This window comes from Athene noctua, chromosome 12, assembly GCF_965140245.1.
Source record: "Athene noctua chromosome 12, bAthNoc1.hap1.1, whole genome shotgun sequence".
NCBI lineage: Eukaryota > Metazoa > Chordata > Aves > Strigiformes > Strigidae > Athene > Athene noctua.
Window position 1 is genome coordinate 4387179 of NC_134048.1, and position 23048 is coordinate 4410226.

Sequence of the window (23048 nt, forward strand, 5' to 3'; positions counted from 1 at the left end):
AGTGGTGCCTTCTCACTGCTCATGGTGATGAGGTGGATTTGCAGCAGTGGATAGCCACTATCTCTTGTCTTCTGCTTAGTGTCAGTCTGGTCATGAGCTTCTTTTTAAGGTTCTCACTGCTATTGTTGTTCAGTTCCTTCCAGCCAGCAGACAGGACAAAAAAAATTACTTTCTGTCTCTTCCTCTGGCAGAGTGAAGTCTCTAGATCTTAAAACCTATTTTTCTTTTTTTTTGCATTATCTTTAAATGTCCCTTTTGTCTTGATGAAAGTGTTCCAGGCACATGTTCAGTCTGCAGATTTTTTTTTTTTTCAAACATACTCTGCAGCATTTTTGCTTTGTTGCAGAGCGCTGAGGAATGCTTTATACTGGGTCCCTGTCTGGGGTGTGGGACTCACGGTAGCTCTGTGCCATTGCCAGTCAAAGGCCTGTGAGCCCGGATCTGTTGTTACTGAAAGATCTTACACCTTGTGAGAGAAAACTGAAGGTTTGATGTAGGATAAGATAAATGCTGCTGTCCATAAAATAAAGAAAGAAGGTCTTTGGCTGGTGCTGTAGACCAGTCTCCCGTTTGCTGACTGAGAACCAGCAGGTCACACACCTGACAGCTGAGAACCACTGGGTTGGGTCTGACTGGTGCTTGGACAGCTCTCTAGCTGCAATATTGTGGGATTTTTTTTTTAACTGATACGCAGCCCTTTCCTATTTAACACTGAGTATTGACATCAGGGCTGGAATTACTTATTGTAGATGTTTTGTCATTACTAGTAGTTTCCAAGTCCTGCTCTTGTTTAGGGTATGCATAGTCCTTGTGACCATCTTCTCCATGAAGACTGCACGTCTACTTCTACAGATTATGTCTGGGTTTCTCAGTGATCTTCAGCTCTACAGATATCTGCATTTCTTCATAAGAAATTGCGAGCTTCTCCACTTTCTTCACTTAATGTTGATTCATCCCCAAAGACAATTTCTGATTTTCCTAATCACTACTGAAGAGAGATGTGAGAGAAGATTTTTATCACGAGAGACAACATCCGACAGATTGCAAATGGTCATGGATTACACCATCTTGGTTTCAACATGCCATTTCTGTATGAGCTGTAATTTCAAACTTGTTCTCACCCTATTTCTTCTTTTCCATATTTTCCAGCAGCTGTGCCTGGGTAAATTCTCTCTTATGAAAGAGCCATTTAGGTCAGAGCAGTTGTGTCATGCCACATCAATCAGGTCACCTTTCTTAATTGTACCAAGGATCCCAGGGTAAACAGGATACAGCTGGTTTTACTTCCCCAGACTGAGTAACAAGTACATTGCTACTAGCTACAGAGAATGCCTTTAATCCTCTCAAGACCTTCTAAGAAGGATGCTACTTGGTTCAGACGTTGTCCAAAATAGCTTTCATAATTTGACAGTGTTTTTCTTGTCTCAGAGGATTATGTGACAGTACACATGTAAGATTGTCCTCAAGTTCTCCAAAGATCCTTAGCAGATTCTGGACATCTCTAGAGGAGTTATTTGAAGGAACCAAATTTCCCTGTTGGATTCTGATTACTTTTTTCACCCCTTCTGTCCCTGAACTGTGGTTGCATTACATGATTATAAAAAATCTAGGCAGGACAGTTGTTCTGAGTCAATGCCCAAGAGACAAAAAGCTTTATGTTTCAGTAGGGAGATGCCTTCTCTTGCAGAATATATAGGTCCCTGTGGCTATATGCATGCCTCCTGCATTCAAGATTGTGTTTTTTGAGTTTTTTTCTATTCCTTGTGATCCTCGGATGGGATGTGACATCTTCCATTCCCTCTTTCTGTCTCTGGCAGGATGATGGAAATTGGTGAATGTCATCTCCCTGCTTTTATGTCCTTCACATTCTTCCTGCTTTGAACCTACTGGATGGAGAAAATCCTGTCGTTTTTCTTAATATTTATTCTTTCTTCCATTTGGAAGCCCTACCCAACATGATCCTCTTCCTGCACTGTCATGAGTGCACATCTCAGGGAGGTGACCCTGCTCTAAATTTGCGGTTTTATTGGGCAATACTGCAGAGACCACAAGCTTGGAGAATATGCCAAAAGCTAGTCCAAAACTCACCTGGCTTTTTGGAACCGCTCTGTTCACTAGGTGTGGTCAGCCCCACAGCAAACTTTGAGACTTTTCTTATAGGAACCAACTGCAAACAGATGGGAACATATAGTTTTTATCTAAAAACTATAAATGAGCTTATGCAGGGGAAATGACTTCTATGCTCCCAGGGAAAGGAGGCTTTCCCAGTCTTCCAGACGAGGGAGATGAAGCAATGTCATGTTCTTTCTCCAGTCCAGGACAGGAACACTTTCCACCACCATTTCATCTCAGGAGGCCTGTGGCTGGGTCATAGCTTTCACCTGGCAGGACATGCACTCCTGCAGTCCTAGTGACACCAAAACAGGGAACTTCACCTTCCAAGGTGGCTACAAGGTGAGATATAGGTGACTGCCACTCAGTCTGCACAGGTCTCCTTAGGTTTTTTGCTTTTGCCTGGCAGTGGCTGAAAATGTCCATGTAAATGGTCATGCATAGCTATTCTTATCTGTACCGAATCTAAACATGCCTTCTTGTATAAAGTCTGTTTTCCAAGGAGTAGTTTATGTCATCCTCAAACTATTCATGTTCAACTCAAGTTTGCTAAATTGTGTTACAGGAAGAGGCTTTCAGATTTACATCCACAACAGGAACAAGAGGGTGGTTGCCTTCTTTGTTTGTACTATGTTGGTCTCCAGAGAGAACATTTCCTCTGAATGAGGTGGTTGGATGAAACTCCTTCAGACTCGTCTTTTGTGTTTTCTATAACATTGTAAAATATGCATTTGGACAGGGCTTGAGACCTGGTGTCCTGCCTTTGGACAGGTGCTCTGGAACAATTTTGCAGATGGTCCATGTGACATCCATGGGGAAGAGCCAGCAGCTGAGTTATGAGCATTTCTGTTGATGAACCTGTTAACCACAGCCAGCCCCCCATGTGTTTTGTTAGCAAGAGTGCCAAACTAGGCAGCTCTTCTCCTCTGTGTCTTGGTTGGCTCATCCGTGTCCCTATGCCATGTGCTCTGTTGTGCCAACACAGCTGTTTGTCTGGCTGCATGGTGAACTGGACTGGGGAGCTGATCAGGCTGAAGTTTTGCTGGATCACTTTTTTTTGCCATATTACTCTTCAGTCAGAGCAGTTTTCCTAACCTGACTATTCTATGGCTCCACAAAGAGAAGAGCTTGCAGAAAACAGGTATTTTGCAGAAGGGCAGTGAGCACCCAGATGAGGTTGGCGCTCATGTTTAGAATATGTCTAAACCAGAAAAACCGACCAAGTGTAAAAGCAACAGACAACTAGGATCCCTCAGCAGTGCCAGACTATTTGTTGTTTTCACAGACCTGCTTCCTTAGAAAGCTCCTTTTGAAGTAATTTGACATGCCATTTCCAGCTCCTGTATGATCTAACTCAGTGACTTCCCCTTTATCTGCCTCTGAATGCTCCTGAATATCTCTATAAACCTTCCAGCTTGGCAGTTCCTCTTCCCATGTAAAGGGACCTGCATTAGTGTGGGATTTAAACTTAATGCTAGGGAAGCTTGTGAGGTCTCCCCTTTGAGCTTCTTGAAGACTTCACACTGCATTTTGTTTCTCATAAAAATAGCATGTGCCTGAGTTTAAAGGATCGGTCAGGTGCAGATCCTTCAGGTGGAAAATCCCTCTCATGGGCATGAGATAGAGGATAAGGGATTCATTCCTGTCCCTAGTGAAATCAATGTGAGCTTTGCTATTGAGACAGGTCAAATGTCAGTCTCTGTTGTTCGCTCTTCCCCAGGATTTTATCTTTTTTACTCTCAGTATTAATGAATCTCTCTTCCTGTCTCCTTCCCACAAGCTCTCATCCATCCTGATTTGAAGTCACCTCCATTAAGTGGTTGTAACGCTAGGTCTTTGCTTTACTTGCAGAGAGGACACTCCATAAATCTAACATTAGTCATGGCATCTGGCAAGAGATACCAAGGATAGGCTGCTTTGACTCAGAGGTTATCTAACCGTATCAGCCCCTGCATTTGCCTTTCTTCTCAGAGAGCTGAGGTTCCCCTGCAGGAACCAGGGCTCATTTCGTGTGAGCTGATGCAACCATGCAGTCAGCGCAGGGCCAGTGCTGACACAACAGAGGTGTAGAGAAGCCACATAGTGGTCAGCTCCTTCTTCCCGGGCAGTGTGGTTGGACCTGGGCTCCCTTTCCAACATCTCAGCCCTCTAACCAGTCAGAGCAGGACAAGAAGCTTTCAACAAGCAGCAATGGAGGAAGCTTATGTGCTTTGGCTGGCAGGCTCCATTTTCCCAGGCAGGCACATCTAAACAGGTCTTGGAGGCGTGCAGTGACAAGCTGTCTGTGTTTGTTGTTACTGGAGATGACAGTGGGATGGAGAAGAGGCTGTGCCTTTGCATCAAGTACAAGGCTTCCCAGATAATCTTTGCAATGGGCTTCAGCCTCACTCCTTGTGGGAAAGGAGGGCTGCACTTCACTGATGGAAGAAGGGGACTGCCCAGGGTCTGATGGATACTGACTCCTACATGGGTGCTCCTTCCACCAAGGTTTTTTATTTTTGGTTTTGTTTTGGGTTGGGGTTTTTTTATCGCTAAAAACAAAGACCCAGATCTTGTTCTTGGACTTTGAGGCCAACTCCCCCAGCACAGCTTATGTTTACTAGGCTAAACTCTTTCAGTCAGTGTTGCTTCATCCATCCTGTCCATTGAGAAGGGTTCCTCCACAGTGCTCACCCCCAAACTGCACCAGGGCTCTTGTCTGACAGACAGCTGCTCTGAACCAGGTGAAAACAGGCTAACCTCAAAATGAGCTGGACAATGAGAACGGTGCTTGTGGAGGGTCTTGGAGATGCTTAGATTTATACTAAGGACCCATACTCCAGTGTAAGAAAGACTGGCATTATCAGGTTTATCTTATTTCACTTTTAAAATCATTTAGGGTAAGCAGTCAAAAATGCCATGAGTGAGGAATAAATCAGCTCAGATGGCCCATGTATGAGAGAACGTGTGCCTCTGCTTTAGTCTATCTGTGTTCGTATACTTATTCAGATATAAAAAGTAAAACATTCTTACATGGGTGGCCATAAACCCTCTGTACAAGAAACACTGTGAGAGGCTGAGGAAGGGATCCAGCAGAAAGGAGCAGTATGCTGGAGTACACAGGCACAAGTTTATAAAACCAACAATTCTCAAACAATTATATGTCCATGTCTGTTTTAAAACAACCTTTCTTGGAAATGAAAAAACAAGGAGGCAGTGAGAGAAAGGAGAGGGTTAGGATATGGTCTTTGTTCAGGGATGTGTCAGAACAGCATGTTGTATTGTTTTATAGCTGCTGAGGAAAGAGAAGATGGAGTAGAGAATGTAAAATGACAGAGAGTGAGTAGATGTGATATTTGCCTGATGTATTTTGCTGGTAATTAGTATAATACCAATTAGACATAAGTAATCTTTTTTTCTTCTTCAGCTGTATAAGTTATTGCTTGAAAATATGCCAACTAAAACCAAGATATTAAACTTTGAGGGATATGGAGATTTCTGCTCCTTGAGGATCTCTAGATGAAATTACTCAGACAACAGGGATCTTGACAAAAGCAAGACTTATTATATCTAGAAAGAAAATGAATAAAAGCAAAAGAAATTGTGTATTCCGTGTCTAGTGTCTTGCTGCTTATTAGCCACACAGGAAGGGGCACCCACAGAGATGCAGATAAATCAGTGAGAGGAGGCAAATATCTCACCTCTCCTGAAAACAATGCTACTTTGACGTTATTGTTCACGCTATCAGTTTTCCTCAGCAGCCGGATCCCAAACCCTTCCCCTGTTGAGGAAGTTCCCCGCTGCAGGTAAACCCTGCTGCCCACACACACTTTATTTTTCATTCCTCAAGCCCTGTTTTGTCTCTTTGCTAACCCACATCATAAGACACAGGACTCACCTTGTTTTGCCTCTTGGTACCTTGGGACATAAACCTCCTTAATGATGATTAATGGCTTACTTCAGAGGGTCAATTGCTGATCCCAGACCTCTCAAATCACAGATCCTTTTGAGCTCTTTACCTGTCTGCTTCTGGGCTGCTCTTTTGAACAAGTACACCACTGCTTTGCTCAGTGCTGCACACACATTTTCTATTGCTATGGACTATGCATAAGAAGCAGACCTGCTATTACCATCTTCTCCCTTTTGAAAAAAAAAACCCATCTGTAAAAATTATGTCCTTGGACTGATTCTGCAAGTTTCCATACATCTCTGTTGGACCATGAAATCAAAATCTTCTCATGATCATCCTGCTGTTCCCTTGTGTTGTGCTTTGGGGGTGACAGAGCTGGCAAATCCCCTTTGCCAATCTGCCTCTAATGCAAGGAGATGATGTATCCCCGTTGTCCTGCCAGGATGTTAGGCAGCAGGTTTAATCCTCGCTTGTTCTTTAAAGCCTGTTTTATTCATTCTGTGCCTTTAGGACTGCCTCTGGCGGGTCTCCCTGGAGTGGTGCAAACTTTATTGCATCTAACCTCCAGCAGTCTGTAAACTGCAGCACCCAGGGGTAGCTGGAGGTTGATATTCCCTATTGGAAGCGATTATCCTTTTTCCCACTGTCCCACAAGAGCACCTTTCTGCCATCCTAATAATAAACACAGGACAGAGCAGTTCATCAGCATCTGGGCTTTTTTTCCTGGGTCTTCCAAACAAACCACAACCAGTGTGCTCCATTCCTAATCCTCCCCATTTGCATCAGCACACTAATTTCCTCCTATTTGCTCAGCAGACTGCGTTGGTGTTGATACTTCCTATTTTTACATGAGGAGGTGACTTCTCCCTGGCTGCGGCCATCAGCACTGCAAATCCTTTCAATGCTTCAGTGGGGAATCATGCCAGCAAGATGGCAAGTGGTTCAATTCAGAAATGTTAACCACCTGGGTTGATTTCTTGGCGTGTATTTTGGCTGCACCACAGGAAGATATGACCAGTACATATGCCACTTCTGCCATGTGCCAGCCATAGAATGTCTCCCCATTTAGCTTCCACTGCAGATTTTCAACCTCTGAGCCTGTGGATGTTTGAGGCATCAATAATGTGCATTTTCAGCTGGGTTTATGTCATGTGTCTTCACTGCAGAGAAATGGGCTGGGTAGTTCAAAAGTTTGGGCTCTCCTGCTTGGGCTGTTCTCATCAGAGACTCTCATTTGGTGTTGGATCATTCCTCCAAATTTTCATTACAATACTCCCAGTCTGATGCTCACAAAACTGCTCTACGTTCATGTGCGTTTGGTTCTCTGTGGCTGGGTGTGGTATTTGGGTCTGTGTGTGCATCCTCCATCAGCAGGCAGACATTTCCTCAGGGCAGCCAAGAGCATCAGCTCTGGATTTAGTGCCTATCCCCGATCCTTCAAATATCCACCACAAATTTCTGGCAAGGATCTGGCCTCTTCCTCCTCTGTGTCTGCATTATGGTTCAGGCAACCAGCACGTTTCTACAATCAGAAAAGATTGTAAAAAAGCTGAAATGACAAGTGAATGTGTTCGCTTTACTCTTAAGCAGCCTAGGAAAGATATGTGGAAAGAAAACAAAGCATATGCATGCAAATCCATACTGTCATTTCCTCTCCCAGTTTCCTTGGGGTTTGGCTTGGCTCTCTTCCAAGGGCTCTTCCTTCTCCCCTGCTCTTCTTCTCTCTGAGTGGTCTTTGTTTCCAGATCCCCTTGTTGAGGAAAGCCCTTTTCATAAAGTTGTGATTTCTTTTGTCAGTTAAACACCTATGTGACTTCAAAGGCCTTGAACAGCACTTTGCTGTGTGGCTACTGGCCCCCCTGCAAGAATAATTTCCCCTGATTCATTGTCCTGCTAGTGAAAGATTATTAAATTGTTGATGGAGCTTGACAATGGTTTTGTTCAAAGGCAGACATGCGTATGCCAGTTCTTTTCTCCTTGACACAAGAGCTTTAATACAAACGTACAATGAAAGGCAGCCACCAAGGAGCAAACAGAGAGTGCTCATAAAACCAGACCAGTATTCCTAAGTCCCTTTGCACATGAACTGGTGTACCTTGCAGTACGCTTCCAGGCTGCGCCTGTGGCTACCCGCTTGCTCCCATCCATCACAAGCCTGTAGGTGAGGTGAGAAAACTGGTCTTGCTAAAAATTAAATTTAAAAAAAAAATAAAATCATGTGTTCATTCTTGCTCATATGATTGGGACACTAGGAGGATTGGGGAAGTAGCGGGTGAGTGATGGTGGGAGAGGACCACCCTTTCCAGGAGCAGTGGAAGGGTTGTACCGTGTTGGCATAAAGCTGAAACAATTGCTCTATTTGTCCTTCTCAGAGCATGCCAAGAACACACATACATCTCCCAACCACGCTGCGCCTTTAGAGCAGCTTTTGGAACCTGCAATGAGGATCATTATATAGACTGCGCAGCCTCAGGCTGCTTGACATTTTGTATTATACAGACTTATTTTTGATTGCTTATCACTTCAGCAGATTTCCAGCACTAAAGCTTAAATTTTCCATGCTGGATTTCCCTCAGGTTGATTTCTTTTTTTTTCTTAAGTTTTAGCAGAGGAGTTCCAGCTGTTTTTTGAGAACAAGACATGTTGTCTCAGTCCTGCTGACAAACTGGTTCTAAGAATTTCTTTTCAAGATCTATTCGCTTAACCATGCTTTGGAAGAGAGGTGTGGAATTGGGCATGGAAGCTGTCAGCATCACCTGGGAGCTGTTTGCCCCAAAATGGCTGAGTCTCTCATTGAATGTATGCCAGCATGCATCCCTGCATAGCTGTGCCCACACACTGTGGTGTGGCCTTCAAACAACAGCATTTCTCAGGGCTTATGCATCCTTGCCCTCCCTCAGAGTCCTGGTGCAGGAGCTTACTGCAGCTGCTGTTGCTTGATGGATATCCCTCCTCTTGCTTGATGGCATCCCTCCTGGACATGGCCCTTCCCCAGTACTCTGGGGGTCCGCAGTTTTCTTTGGGGTGCTGGGTACTGCATGGCATGGGTTGTTCCTTGCCTATGGGAGGACTGACCATGGCTTGTTCTGCCGCTGAGGCGTGTGGCACACGTGCTCCTGAGCGCACCTTGCTGAAAGAGCTGCTTTGGGGCAGGGCGGGGGTCCAGGGTCCTGTTCCTGCTGGGAGATGGAGCTAGCCGTAGTGCCTCCCAGCCTGCCTGTGGTGCAGGCAACTTTCTTGGATCACTTCCAGGCTGACATGGTGGATGTCCATCCAGAGCTGAGAGCACCCTGTGTCCCCCCATGCACAGCCCTGCAGCTGGCAGACTACCACTGGGGCTGGGGCTCTGTCCCTCGCTGTCCTCCCGGCCCCCAGGCTGCCAGCACAAAGGGACTCTATCTTTTTCTCCCTTTTATTGTCCTTCCCGGGGCATGTTCCCTGCCCTTCTCCCGCTTCTTCCCTGGCGAACTGGTAAAGGTTGCCTCAAGCTCCAGTGCCCTCCCTGATTAGCTGCTGCCAGGAAGGGAAGCACGACTGCAGCTTTAATTAAATGATAAGGGCAGAGCCCCGGAAGTGAGGAGATAAGTGCAGCGGTGTCTGCCACCACACTTGCCCAGGCTCTTTCTAATTAGCTTTGAGGAGCTCTACAGAGGAAGATTTAACCCTTGGAGGGAAGGTGGCTGGAGTGGTGGGCTGCAGCAGACAGAGGGTGCTGAGGCCAGCCCTAGGGATGGGGGGGCTGCAATTCACCTGGAAGCATGTGTAGAATGTGGGATGGGGGCACCCCTCCATGCACTCTTCCCGTGCCCCGTGCCTGAACAGAGGAGCTGGGTCAGAGAAGATTAAAGCCCTGCCTTTCGAAGGCTCAGGCACAAGGTAAAGCTCGAGGATTAGCCACTCAGGTTCCTTCTGTAAGAAGCATTTTCTGCTTTAACCCATTCTCTGCCTGACACCTGTGGGGTGACCCAGGGCATGTGGGGTGCTGCCCTTGCCCCCCCATTGCTGCCCAAAGGCTTTCAGTGCAAGCCCCAGCCTCTGGAGCAGTGGCAGGAGTGCAGGGCACAGCTGTGGACAGGTCTCTAGTCCCCTCCAGAAGCCATGATGTGTCTCAGTGATGGTCTGAGAGGGGAGGAGGGAGATGGGGCAAGAGGACCACTTCATGTCAGCAACTCAATAATATGGGCCAGGAACTCCCCAGGACCTGCTGCCACAAGGGCTGCAACCTCAGCTCTCCTGCCGTAGATGCAGCAGACCCCAGTTGGAGGTCTCTCCAGGGCTGGGCAAGGACACCTCAGCTGTAGGCACCGTGTAGCTCAGCTGGCGGGAAGCCAGAGCTCCCACTGGCAGGGGTGGCCTGGCCCCTTCTGGTCACCCCCTCCCATGAGCTGGCAGCACATCTGTACCCAGGGCATGTCAGGAGGCTCTGGGCCACATCCACGTGTTCCTGGGAACCCCCTGTCTGGACAGGGTGACAGGTCAGCCCCATAGACCCAGGCTGGGACCCCCACTGGGAGAGACTGGGAGGAATCTTATGCATGGGAGGCATTTGCAAAGACAAGGTGAGGATGTGGAAGGAGCAATTGTGTAGGTATTTGGGTAGCAGGAATGTGCATACAAGGCATGCATGAGCTGACAGCCCCTGGGGATAGCAGGTGGTGTTTGGCTTTGTATTTACATAACCGTCATTAGCCCTTGCAAGAGAAGACTCAAAAGCCAGAAGAGCCTTCCTTGTGCTCTGACCTGCCCCTCCTCTTTGGTCAGGAGGGGAAGAAAGGCTGCTGCTCTGCTGGCCACAACCTTTGTGCACTCCTGAAGGTACTACAGGAGATGTTACTCACCTGGACTGGATATTGCAGGAGCAAATAATGAGACTGGGAAGATGGTTTGGTTATTGCACAGTTTGGTTTGGTTATTGCGTGACTCCTTGACCTTTCTGGTGGTTTTGTTGAATGTCTGTTGTCTGCAGGTGTCATGAGAAGAGGACAGCGTTTAGATACAATAGGAACTGGGATTTCATTTTGGATCTAGACTTACTGTGTTTTATGCAATGCGGATGAAGGAGATTGCCCAGTAATGCTCATTACTTGACTGTTTTCAGTTGCTTGAAGTTTTGGCAAACTTCAACTGCAAGGGCACAATTTTTCATAGAGGACATATGCCACTAACAAAATATTTTGAAAAGTGGCAGTTAAATTTGTCCAGATATTTCACTTCCAAAAGGAGGTAGAAAAGGAAATTGTCAGTTTTTTTCTCAGCAGTAAAGCAATCCCCCCACCCTCCAGACCCATGCTTTAGAGAGGTAATTTTCTGTGATCTCTTGACCCTTTCATTGTACCTTTCCCAGTTTCTGCAGCTTGTGGGGTAGAGTTGCACTGGTTAAGCCTCTTCTTCCTGTAAAGCTTGTTATATCTCCCAGGTGGTTCTGTCCTCTCCCCTGGAGGTGCAAAGGGACCCTAGGGAAAATATTTTCCACCAGAGCATAATTCTGGTCTGCATCATGAGGCAGACTTTCATGAAGCGAATTAAGACTTCATGGACAATCCTAATTTTGGCATTTCCTAACCTTTGAACCCTGTAATCCTATTAAGGTAGTTCTTAACGTAATTATTCAGTAATTTAATGTATTAATTCTGCTTTTTATAGTGCAGTGAAGGTTGAAGCCCCACTGTGCCAGGGTAGGAGATCATGTAAGTGGCACGACAAGCACAAAATCTGTTATAGGGGGATTGAATTTGTTTTGCTGGATATCTCAGGGATTGCAGTGAAGCCAGGGGGCAGATAGTGGTTTTGGGAGTCTCTTGGGTGCCGTAGCCTGTTGCTGAGCCCTGTGAGCCCTGCCTGTTCCCTACAGGAACACGGTCAGTGTCCAGAGCCATCCGTCTGGGTGCCTCTGCTGCTGGCACAGGGTCCGGACCACGTCCTGTTGCTGTGACGATGTGGCTGTGGGATGCCTGTGCTTCCCAGCCAGTCTGCCACTGTCGCACAGCTGCCTGCAGTGTGCAGGCATAACAGCACTGCAGAGGTGGTCCCCCAAGCTCCAGCTACAGCGAGCAGGGAAGAACATGTCCTCTGGGAGTCTGGGCTCATGCCCTCGCTGCCGACCAAGTGGTTTAGCACTACCTGTGCTGGTTGAGGCTGAGACTGTTGGGGGCATCTGTCCACAGTAATTACATGCTGGTTCTGCTGTGATACCCTGGGCAGGATCTGGGAAGTCATTTGCTTTGATGCTGCAGTTACTGTGTGCTGTTGTAATATACTCCAGAGGCCATGGTTTGATCCACGCGTGCATCTGGGGGCTGACAGGCCATTAACTTTGGAGCAAGCTGTCTGTACTGGTGTTTAGATACTGTTGTTTAGCATGAGGGGAGAGATGCTCAGTGCTGTAGGGTCCGGGGGAGATGGCTGTGCACGTTGTATCTCTTGACTCTAGTGCCTAGGAGAAATCCATCTGTGTGCTGACATCAGTCTGAGAATCTTTCTCAGTATTTATTGTAAGAGAGGGTGTTACTCGTTATTGCCCTGAGAGCTGTAGGTGTGGCGTTGAACTGCAGTAACCACCTTTATGGGCAGTGTTGGGTCGGTCTCAGATACCAGAAGCCATCTGTCTGCGTGCTGTAGTGACGGTGTTAAGTTTGGAAAGCCATCTGTCTGGGTGTTGTAGTGCTAGAATTGGTCCCCAAAGCCGTCTGTCTGGGTGTTGTAGTGCTAGGAATGGTCCTGCAAACCGTCTGCCTGGGTGTTGTAGGGATGATGTTAGCTCAGTCTAGGAAAAATAGGGACTGACGTGGACTGCAGGGAGCTCTCCGTTTGTGTTTTCAGCTTCTGATATTTCTGTACTCATTGATCTCTGTAGCATTGCTGTGGAAATGGGCAGCAGTCCAGCAGCCTTCCCCAAGGCATGGAAAGTGAAATTGGTGTTGTGCTTGTTGCTGCTCTGGAGTAGAGGGCTCTGTTCACGTCAAGTGTGATGTGGGAATCAGAGGCCAGAAAGGAGATGGACTGAGGAGCTGCAGAAGGCGAGTTTGCCGCTCTGGTGCCCTGTGTCTGGAGAGTGCGCATTCCCCGATGGGGATAATGCACTGGCTGCGCCCACCTCATCTGGGGACCTTGTGCCTGGGCTTTGAAAAGGACATCATGGCTCCACAGCTACCTACAGCACAGCTCCCCTCTCCCAAAAGCCTCTGCAAAGGGAAGATGTGTTGGGAAGGAGCCATTGAGCTCCTGTACACTAAAGGAAGCTCATGCTGAGTTGGCCAGGAGGGCACAGGCTGTTGAGCATCTCCTGCTGACAGTGTGAGGAGACTCCTCCAGGCTGCTGGGTTGGGCATGCTGCTGTGGGGGAAAGGCATGGAGAGGGGTGAGCCAAGGTAAGCAGTGCTGGGATGCAAGGTCATGAAGATAGGATAGGGTAGAATAGAATAGAATAGAATAGAATAGAATAGAATAGAATAGAATAGCAGTAGCAATGGGGCTGCCATTATAAGTAAACAGTATAACAATGGGATGTTGGGGCACACTATCCAAATAGCTGTACTGTTTGTTAGGGTGCAGTGAAGAGGGAACAGACCATGAAGCAATGGTGCCTGGAGGAAGCAGCACTGCAGGGGAGTGGTATCTGGAGGGAACAGCACTGTAAAACATGGCACCTGGAGGAAATGGCACCATTAGAGCAGCAGTGCCTGAAGGGAAGACAGCAGTGGGGGGAGGCAATACCTGGGGGGTGCAACAGCACAGAACACCGCACCTGGAGGACGAGGCACTGTGGGGGACCAGTACCTGTAGGCAGTAGCGTTGTGGGGAAATGGTGCTTCCCAGGAATGGCGCTGCAGGAGAACGGCACCTGTAGAGAGCAACGCTGCGGGAGAGTGGAACGTTCGGTGAGCGCGCCATGGGGGACGGTACCTGTGGCGAATGGCGCTGTAGGGAAACGATACCTGTAGGTAGTTGAGCTGTAGGAGGGTAGTACCTATAGGGAACAGTGGCATGGGACAATGTACCTGCCAGCAGTACCGAGATAGTGGAGTGGTGCCTGTAGGGAACAGAGCTGTAGGCAATGCTACCTGTAGGTGTAAGCACTCCAGGGAGTGGTACCTGGAGGGAGCAATGGTGCAGGGGAATGGCACCAGTAAGCTATGGTGGAGTAGGGGAATGGTGCCTACTCTCAGGAGCTGTGCTGTAGGAAGGGAGTCATTGGAAAGAGCAGCACTGGAGAGGCTGTTCCCATTGCATAGATGCTGTAGGGGCAGGCAGGGAGGACAGTGCTGCTGGGATATGATATCATGGGAGGTCGCCGCCATAAGGGATGTCCCAGGAGTGGTGTGCAGAGCCCTGAGGGCTTGATGTGGGAGAAGGAGTGTTTCCAGGTGCCCACACCAGGGCAATAGAGGTGGTAAGGCTGCCTGTACTGAAACACTGCATCCTTCCCTGGCTGAAAGACAGCCATTTTGAAGAAATACCTTGCACCCCAGCCCTCAGTTTGCAGCGTGGGGTGTGCTCCACCCTTCTTCCCCCTGACCAGGTCTAGAAGAGGTACAGTGCTTTTGGGCTCTGAACAGGGATGGGTAGGTGGTTGAAATTACCGTGCTGCCAGGTAGGGAATATGAGTCTTTCTGATATAACAATTCAGGAAAGCATCCTGTTTTGCCTCCAAGCTGCTCTCCCCACACTGTCATATTCCCCATTTCTCTGTACCATTGAACCTCTCCAGTCACTCCTAGCATGCAGCACTCCCCTTCTTCTCCCTTCTGGGCTTCTCTGCATCCTCTGCCATGCTCTGCTGTGTCACGTCCCCACAGTCCAACTGTCTTCCCTCCCAGAGCTGCTCCACTAAATCCCCTCACCCTCATCTGGCCTCCCGTCCTGTATCATCCCTGCTCACCCAGCACTGCACACCACACGTAACATGCTGATGTCTGACACGAACTGAAGACAGGGAGAAGCAAAGCAGACCACGGACATTGCAGCTGATGGCAAAAAAGAAGCAGCTGAGGCTGGCTCTCAGCCTCTGCTTGAAGCTATCTGGCTTGCAGTGGGTGAGTGAACCTCTGCACATCTACTGCAGGAGGTGGAAGTGCCTACTGAATGAGGCTGCTTGCTTTTGTCTCCTGTCTAACAGTACTCAAGTGCGCTGTTGAAATCCCCTACTAAGAGCAATAATACTATTAGAGGAGCCTTTGGAAGTGGCTGCAACAGGATGTGTTCCTGCCCTGCATGGGGATATATAGAGAGAAATAATTAGCAGCGGCACCAATATGTGCCTCTTCCCGGAGGAGACAGCCTGGCACAGTCTCCTTCACAAGAGCAGAGGTGCCCTGGATGTCAGGAGACGAAAACAGCCACGCCGGCATTGAGAACAGAGCCATGACTCGAGAGAGCTTCCCCTCCTCCAGCCAGAACGAGGGCCCAGGGTGCATCTCTGAATGCATCTCAGTGTATAGCCCCAGTTGTGCCCCCTTTTCATCTGAAAAGTTCAAAGGGATGCGACTTTTACTACCCCGCATTCATTCCTATGCAATGTGCTGAGGCAGCTAACAAGAGGATGCCAGAGAAATGCAAAGCTATAGAAAGGGGTGAGCCAGAAGACTGAGGGCTGTGAATGTGCAAACAACCATGCAACCCTCCTGGCTGTGAAGTACAGACTTCTGGCATGGAAATGCCGATAACAGGATGGGCCAGCCCTCTGAAGGAGCACAGTGAGAGGGTAAAACTCAGGAAAACACAGCAGCTGCACAAACATAACTTTTACTTTGCATGGCCAGGTTGCCGTGGAGGAATGAGATGCTGGAGAGGACGTGGCCATCCTCTTCATCACCTGGGAACTTTGTCAGATTTGAAAAGTTTAGAGTCACAAAACTGCATTCCTGGAGTGAAGGAGGGATCTGAAATCCCGAATACACTTCGTGAGGTGAAGTGGGCACCTCGACCCCAAGGTGAGGTTTGGGCACTGCCTCCTCACCATACTGCAGGGCATCCAGAATCAGCACTTTGTGGGCAAAATTTCCACCAGAGGTTTCCCCCAAAGAAAGATTTCTGCTTGTCTGCAGTGGCACATCAGTGTCTCTGAACCACCATCATGTGCTGAGAATTAGGCTGTAGGGTTGTGTTTGCTCTAAATCACAGCTATTCAGGAATGACACCCTGCCCGGTTCCCGGGCTCTTAAAGCAGAGCGGGTTGTGCTCATGGCACATAATACACTTCTTTAGCAGCAGAGCTCCGATGCCAGCATCTCACTGCAAGCGAAGGGACAACACTGGAAAAAGGCTTTAATGCCAGAAACAGACAATGGGAAAACCAGAATAAAAGACCTTGAACACAGCGTTCCTGCTTGATCCTGTGATTTCTAAGCGGCCATTGGCACAAGGAAATCACCATGGCTTTGTTCATTGGAGAGGTAACTTTTATTTTGGTCCTGCCAGTACCCTTCACAGGCTCAGCAAAGCACCTTCTGCTAGAGCAAGAAGTGATGGCACTCATCCACTCCCCATCCTGGGAGCACGCCTCTTGAACAGAACTGTGAGACAGTGCAAAGCAACCTCAAACTGACCAAGCCGGTGGCCAGTGGGGCATCCTGCTGTCCTGAGAGGAAGACCTGGTGGATCATGTAGGACACAGGCTCCAGGCTCTGCTTTGACTTGCACAGAGTAGAGATGAAAACTGAGCTGTCTTGCCTCTGGTTTCGTATCTTGCTTTCTATCTGTAGCTTGGAGAACGAAATGAGGCAACTTTCCACATGCTTAGGAAATAGGACAGCTGGTCTGTGGCCAGCCCTGAGAATGACCCCAAAGACATGCACTGGCAAGCTATCCTTTCACACTGGTCTGTGCGGGCATCTTGTCCTCTGTGATGCTTGGGCTCCTGCTTTTGTACCCTGCAATGTGAGCATGGCTGTCCCCTGCACTCGAGTTCATTTGAGTGTGGCCATTTGTGGTGCATGAGTACGTCAGCGCACATCCAGCTGGGCTGTATCTGTGTGTGAGTGTGTGTGCACAGTGCCATGTGGTGCACAGCCCTGGTTCCTCTGTACACAGGGGCTTGAGGTGCCACAGGACAGGTGGCTTCAAGCTTTGCCGCAGGTTCCCATGTGAGTCCTGCAAGGGCCAGTGGGCTCCAGAGAGGCTGGGTTAAGGCTGGAGAAACTAGTGAGAGGTCAGCAATGGTGGCCAAGCAGCCTCAAGGAGGCTGGAGCAGGGCCAGGAGAGGCCAGGGGATTCCTGAAGGCAGTGGGTACCAGAAGGATGCTGTGGGGCTCAGTGCAGTGTGACGGGGAGGGCTGGCGGAGGCTGAAGGGTCCAGGAGGATCTTAAGGGTGGGTGTGGAGGCTGGGGGCTGTGCAATGATGTGACCCTCTCGTCCTTTTTCTGCTCCTCATTAGAGTCCCCTGAGCGGAGCAGGCTGTGAAGGGGGTCTGCGCTGAGGTATGTCCTTATGGCTTCTGCCAGGATATCACAGCTTATGTGTGTGCCAGGGGATGGGACACAGGAGGCGGCTCCGAGCACAGGGAACAGCGTGGGTGCCAGAGCCTCCGCAGGAACCAGAGGGAAAAACTGGGGTGCCTCAGCCCCCAGAGGAGCTGAGAATCTGGGATACAGTCAATGGGGGTTGTTCTAGGGCAAGATATGCTGATGCACTGGTTTGCTGCTAACTTTGCCCCTTCTTCCATGCCCATCTCTTTAGCTCTGACTTATGACCTTTGTCAGCCATTCCTGGCATTGTATGGAGCCTTCTCCTGCAGAAACCTTCCTCACATCGCGGTGTTGTCTGTGTGTGAAAGCTGTGCCAGGGTGACTCGGGGACACCTCTGTCCAAGATCCCTGAGCTGGTGGCAGGAGGGACATGCTGATGAGTGCAGAGCCCCAGCACAATGTGAATAGCTCCAGTTTGCTTCTTCCCAGGGCTGAGGGAGTGCCAGCACGTCTGTCCTTTCTTGGGAGGAGGGGATTATGTGTACCAGTATGTATCTGGTGGGAAGGGGCATGCCCTGAGCTGGTGAAAGCCCCATATGTCTCAGGTCCCCAGAGCTCATTAGTATCTGCCTCCATCAGTCTGCAGGGCTGTTTGTCAGCAATGCAGTGGAGCGAGATCCCAGGTGGAGAGGACTTCTGTGAACCAGAAGGGATGTCTGCAAGTCAGAGCAGTCTCAAGGTCATGAGCAGCCTTCCCCTTTCATCTCAGCATTAGCACCAGGCTTGACCTGCAGCAGGTGCTTGTGGTAGTGAGCAGTGATGTGTCCCAGGCAGTGGCAGGGGGCTAGACTGTGCCCCAAGTTGGGGTAGATGGCAAGGAATGACTTGTGTCTGGGATGGCTCTTGGAGGGACACTCACCTCTGCATGGAAATGCCAAATTTCAACCTTTGAAGACTCATGACAGGTAGTCCCTGTGTAAAGCATGCATGGCCAAGGCTCAGGAAGGCCCTGTAGTGTCTGGGGTAGAGGGTGGCTGGCATGTGAGGACACCAGACCATGAACTGGTGTAGCTGGTGGTCAGAGTTTCTAAGCTATGCCAGGAGCAGGGAGCTATTGATGCCCTCAGATACCTGTCTTTCTCAGGGGCTGGTGTTTGGTGCACAGAGAGGCTTGGGCACTCCTGGGACAGGGACTTTCAAATATCAGATATGTCTAGCCTCTCTGGGTTTGCCCATGTGTACTTCGGTGTGCTTGGGGATTTCAGGCTCTGCAGGAGACCAGCTGATGTCTGAGGACTTCTGTCTGGGCTTGGAGTTCCTGCTGATGGGTACCTGCGGAGGCTTGCAGGTGGCCTGGCATGCCTGATGGTAAGCAGGGCAGGACTGCCCAAGGATGGTGCTCAGGAAACATGGTTGTACCTGAGGGCAGTGTTAGGGCGCTGTGTTTAGGGCGGTTCCCTGTCTCTGCATGGTGAAGCTGTCAGTGGTATCCAAAGGTGCTGGACCAAGGGGGTTCCTGAAGCCTAGCAGGGTCCAGGTGGTGCCCACAGCTGTGCAGTGATGAGCCCAGTGCCAGCCTGTCTCCTGCTGTGCAAATCCAGGCTGTGAAACCCCTCCTGTGCAAAGCTGGCCTCCAAAGAGGGTGGGCTCAGTGAGCTCTGGCCTGTGGTCTGCCTCCCTTTTCTGTACATGCACACACTGCAGGGAGGATGCTTGTCCAGCGAGAGCTGGGGCTGTGAGCTTGGACAGAAGCTGCCAGGAGCCTTGGGTTCACCTCCAAACTCTGCTTTCACTCCCTGGGTGGCCGTGGGTCTGACTTCTCGGGTGGCCATGGGTCCAGCTGTCCCTTCCCACTGTGGAAGGGTGCCAGTAGGATGGAAATGTTCAGGTTCTGCAGCTCGTCCCTGTGCTCCACCCTCGTGTCCTGAGCCAGTGGTATCTAGGTGTGCGTAACGATGCTCTCGCTTGCTTCTCTGCAGATCTCCGGCCTCTGCCCGATGTAGCCATGACTGGGACCTGTACCCGGGAGTGCACAGAGTTCGGCCACTCCGATACCTGCTGGATGCCTGGTCAGTCCTCCCCCAGCCGCAGGCCCAAGAATGCCCTCAAACTCTCCACTTTTGTGCCTTACCAAGACAGAGGGAGTCAAGAGCAAGTCGGGAATGGCAGCCCCAGACTCTCAGAAGAGCGCAGCACCAAAATGGCCAACCTCCGCCTGCTCCCCACGTACAGTGCCTTCTCCAATAGTAGCCATGAGCCCTGCAAGGACTCTCCCATGGAGGAAATTCCTCTCACCCAGACCTCGGACTTCCAGCCAGCCACCACCCCCTCGTCCCAGACCACCAAGAGGGAGATATACCTGTGAGGCTGGGCGTGAGGGGCAGGGAGCAGACGTGCTTCTGAGGCCAGCGTCCAGAGGAACATTTTAAACTTCAATGCTTTATTGCTCCAGCGGCCGGTTCTCCAGGCAGTGGGCCCTGCGGACAGCAGGGCAGGGCAAGGCAGGGATAAGAGGAGCACCTTTTTAACCCATTGTTTCCTGGGGCCAGGGAGTGGGTGGGAAGGATGAAAGCATCCGAAACCCGATTTCTGAGCACTTGTGGGTGCATGTCTCCGAACTGCTTCGTCACCGGGGAGGGCTGGGCAGGCTCCTGGTGCGGAGGGCACGGCTGGGGAGAAGGGCTTACGTACCAAAGGTCCACGCAGAGCTGGTGGAGTTCCAGGGGCATAGGACGAGGGGTGTCCCCGCACATGGGGAGCGAGCTGCCTGTCTCTTTGCTGTAGACTCCTGTAAATACGAATCTTAGGAATGACATTCAAGTCCTGCCTGATTGAAACTTTTTATTGTCCTTGAAACAAAAGACCTTTAAACAAAAACAAAAAACACAAAAAAAGAGAAAAAAAAAAAAAAAAGAAAACAGAAACAAACCACAGGGAGCAAGTTCCAGCTTTGAATGGTTTGCTGCGTGGAAGAGCCCACGGGAGCGCAGCGTCCGGCCCACACTCATGTTCTATATTGTAAATAGAGATGTGACCAGTCCCTGAAACAGCAGCTGGGGAGCTGGAGGAGAGGGGCAGTGTCCTAGCCGGACTGTAGGGACTTCGCTATTTTTCAGCCTGGATCTCTTTCTGAACGTTGTCACTGTGCCCACAAGCTGCAGGGTCCCTAGGGACTGCCCGGTGCCATAGGCAGGGTCTGCTTTGGGGGGGGGTCCCTGGTGGTGGCCCTGTGCCCAACAGGTGAAGGAGGGATGGGGAAGCCCCCGGTCAAGGGACCGGCTGGGTCCGGAGAAGCCCTCAAGCCGACTCTGCTGGCAGGGAGGTCGTCATTGGCTGTGGCGTCTCAGCCCATCGCCTTGTGCCTCCTCCAGGGCAGGGGATGCCGTGAGGCCAGCTGTGCCATGCCTTTGACCTCCGTCCCGTCCGCCTGTAAGCCACCATTGCCTTTGTGAGGAGGAGCTTTGTCTCAGGGTCACACCAGGGGCCACCGAGCCCCTGCCCACTGGACTCCCGCTGCCCTTAGGCCACAGGGCCACTCTCACGGGATCCAGCTTTCTCTTCCATTGTCAAAGGTCGACTCCCTGGCAGGTCTCCGCTGCTCCGGCATCCTCAGTTCCCTTGCAGGGTACCCAACTGGAGCAATGCTGTGCATGCAGTGTGGGGAGGACCCTCTTGCCCCTCAAGGGACTCCCCGGAGGGGGATGCCTGGGAGCTTTCCTGAGCCTCTCTGCTTCCTTGGGAGCCAGGGCACAGTCCTGTTTTGGGGGACTCCAGGTGCACCCCTGGCAGGAGGGGTCCGTGGAACTCGCACCCGCCTCATTCCTGGGTAGCCCTTCCTGGTCCTCCCCCAGCAGGACGCGGGGAGGGGCTGTGCTGCACCGTTGTTCTTCCCATACTCGCGCGCGCATCAATCGTCTTCATCTCTGGGATCTTCCTTAGGGAGCGAGGCCAGTGGTAAATGCAGGTTGGTTCCCCCATGGCTCAACTTTGGTCCACGCGGTCCATCACCATGGGGCTCACAGATGGCTCTGCCGGGCTCAACTGACATGGGGACACCGCAGGGACAGGGCACCCCAGCTGCTGTGGGTCAGAGACTGCCCTGCCATAGCTGTAGTGCCTGTCGGGGTGCAGCACACCGGGGGACCACCCTGACCAGCCTCCTCCCCTCCTCCAGCATCCCTCTCTCTGAGCAGCTCCTCTCCCTTTGCTTCAGTGGCGGTGGCAAAAACCAGCCAGGTCCTGGTGTGGCTCCGGTTGACCTGAGGGGATGCGGCGCAAGCCGAGCCTGGGTGACAGGGAAAGGGTGGCAGAAGGCTCCTGCTTGCACCTGCTCCCTCGTGCTCTAGCCTTGCTCCTCACCTTCCCCGGGCAGCACCGTGCCACACTGCATCGCCCATGGCCCCGGCACCTTGGGGTGCCACCTGGAGGAGGCAGGACCCTCCTCCTGGCCTCCTGCTGCTGCTCCCCACCGACTGGCCGGGGGTCCCTCGAGGCAGGCGCCATGCTCCCGGTGGATGTCCACCCACCTGTCTGGGCATCCCTGCTCTACCCCTGCGTGCGGTGGCCGCCTGGCGGGGCCCACGTTCCCCTGGTCTGGCTGCCTGAGCAGGTCACGCTCCTGAACTTGTTTTTATTGTAGCTCTGTAGTTTCAGGGCCAAACTGGGCAGAATGTGCAATTTGGCCGTGCTGGCCAGGATCTTTGACTCCACTGCCAACTCGACTGCTCACGCCTCCCCTTGGCTCAGGCAGTGGCAGTGTCCAGTGCCCCTCTTGGGGACCCCGTGGGAGAGCGACGTAGCCACATCTGAGGGGTGCTTGTCCAAGACCAGCTCCCTTGGACCCTCACCTGTGGGTGGGCTCCCTACCTTCTGCTTGGGGTCACCAGAGGGACCCTGAAGTTTGAAGCCCTGTGGCTGGAGTTGCTGTCTTGTCACCTGGTGATGTTCTCAGTGCGAGCATGGTGCAAGGGTGGGGTGAGTGCAGAGGGGGTCCCTGAGGGGTGGGAGGGATGGGTGCTGGGTATGTGTGCTGTGGGGAGGGAGAGTGGGGGGGGGATGAGTCTCGTGGGGGTGCACAGAGGGATGCTGGGGCTGGGTCTTTGTGGGGGAGCACAGTGGGGAGAGGGCATGGGTATCTGGGGGGTGGAGAGGGGGTGGGTATCTGGGAGGTGGAGGGGGATGGGTATCTGGGGGGTGGAGGGGGATGCGTGACTAGGGGAGCATGGGGAGGGGTGAGGGTGGGACTGTGGGGAAGAACTGAGGGGACACTGGGAGTGTGTCCTCGGTGGGGTGCCAAGGGGTGGGAGGCTAAGTGGGGTGCAGTGAGGATGGGTCCCTGGGGAGGAGAAGGTGCTAGATATTAGTCCTGGGAGAGGGATCACTGGGGATTTGTCCCGGGATGAAGTTGACAGTGTCACTGGGGATCAGTCTTGGGGGGAGAGCGAAGAGGTGCTGTTGGAAAGAAGCTCATTTGCACAATTATAAGCCAGAAGGATAAAGCCTCTGTGCACGTGGGGAGGGGGGGGAGAAGCTCCCCACGGGCTCCAGTCTAGACAAGCACAGGGAAGAGGAGGGGGGTTCAACGCCTCTGCGGAGGGGTTCACTGTATCTCACACTGCACTAGGACAAGCCAGGGGTAAAACCA

At 51.0% G+C, this 23048-nt stretch overlaps 1 protein-coding gene across 3 annotated transcripts in view; it reads left to right on the top strand.

Moving 5' to 3' along the window:
• The window catches only part of PCDH1 (protocadherin 1), a 53132-nt gene extending 32791 nt beyond the window's left edge, over positions 1-20341 (top strand). For 2 of the 3 annotated variants that reach the window (XM_074915827.1, XM_074915828.1), the window contains exon 5: positions 19384-20341. In XM_074915827.1, the coding sequence (XP_074771928.1) occupies positions 19384-19769 (386 nt within the window). In that variant the 3' untranslated portion in view covers positions 19770-20341. Of the gene's footprint in view, positions 1-17373; positions 17417-19383 lie in introns of all 3 variants that reach the window. The other variant, XM_074915830.1, reaches the window with a different exon arrangement.
• Positions 20342-23048: the final 2707 nt, after the last annotated feature.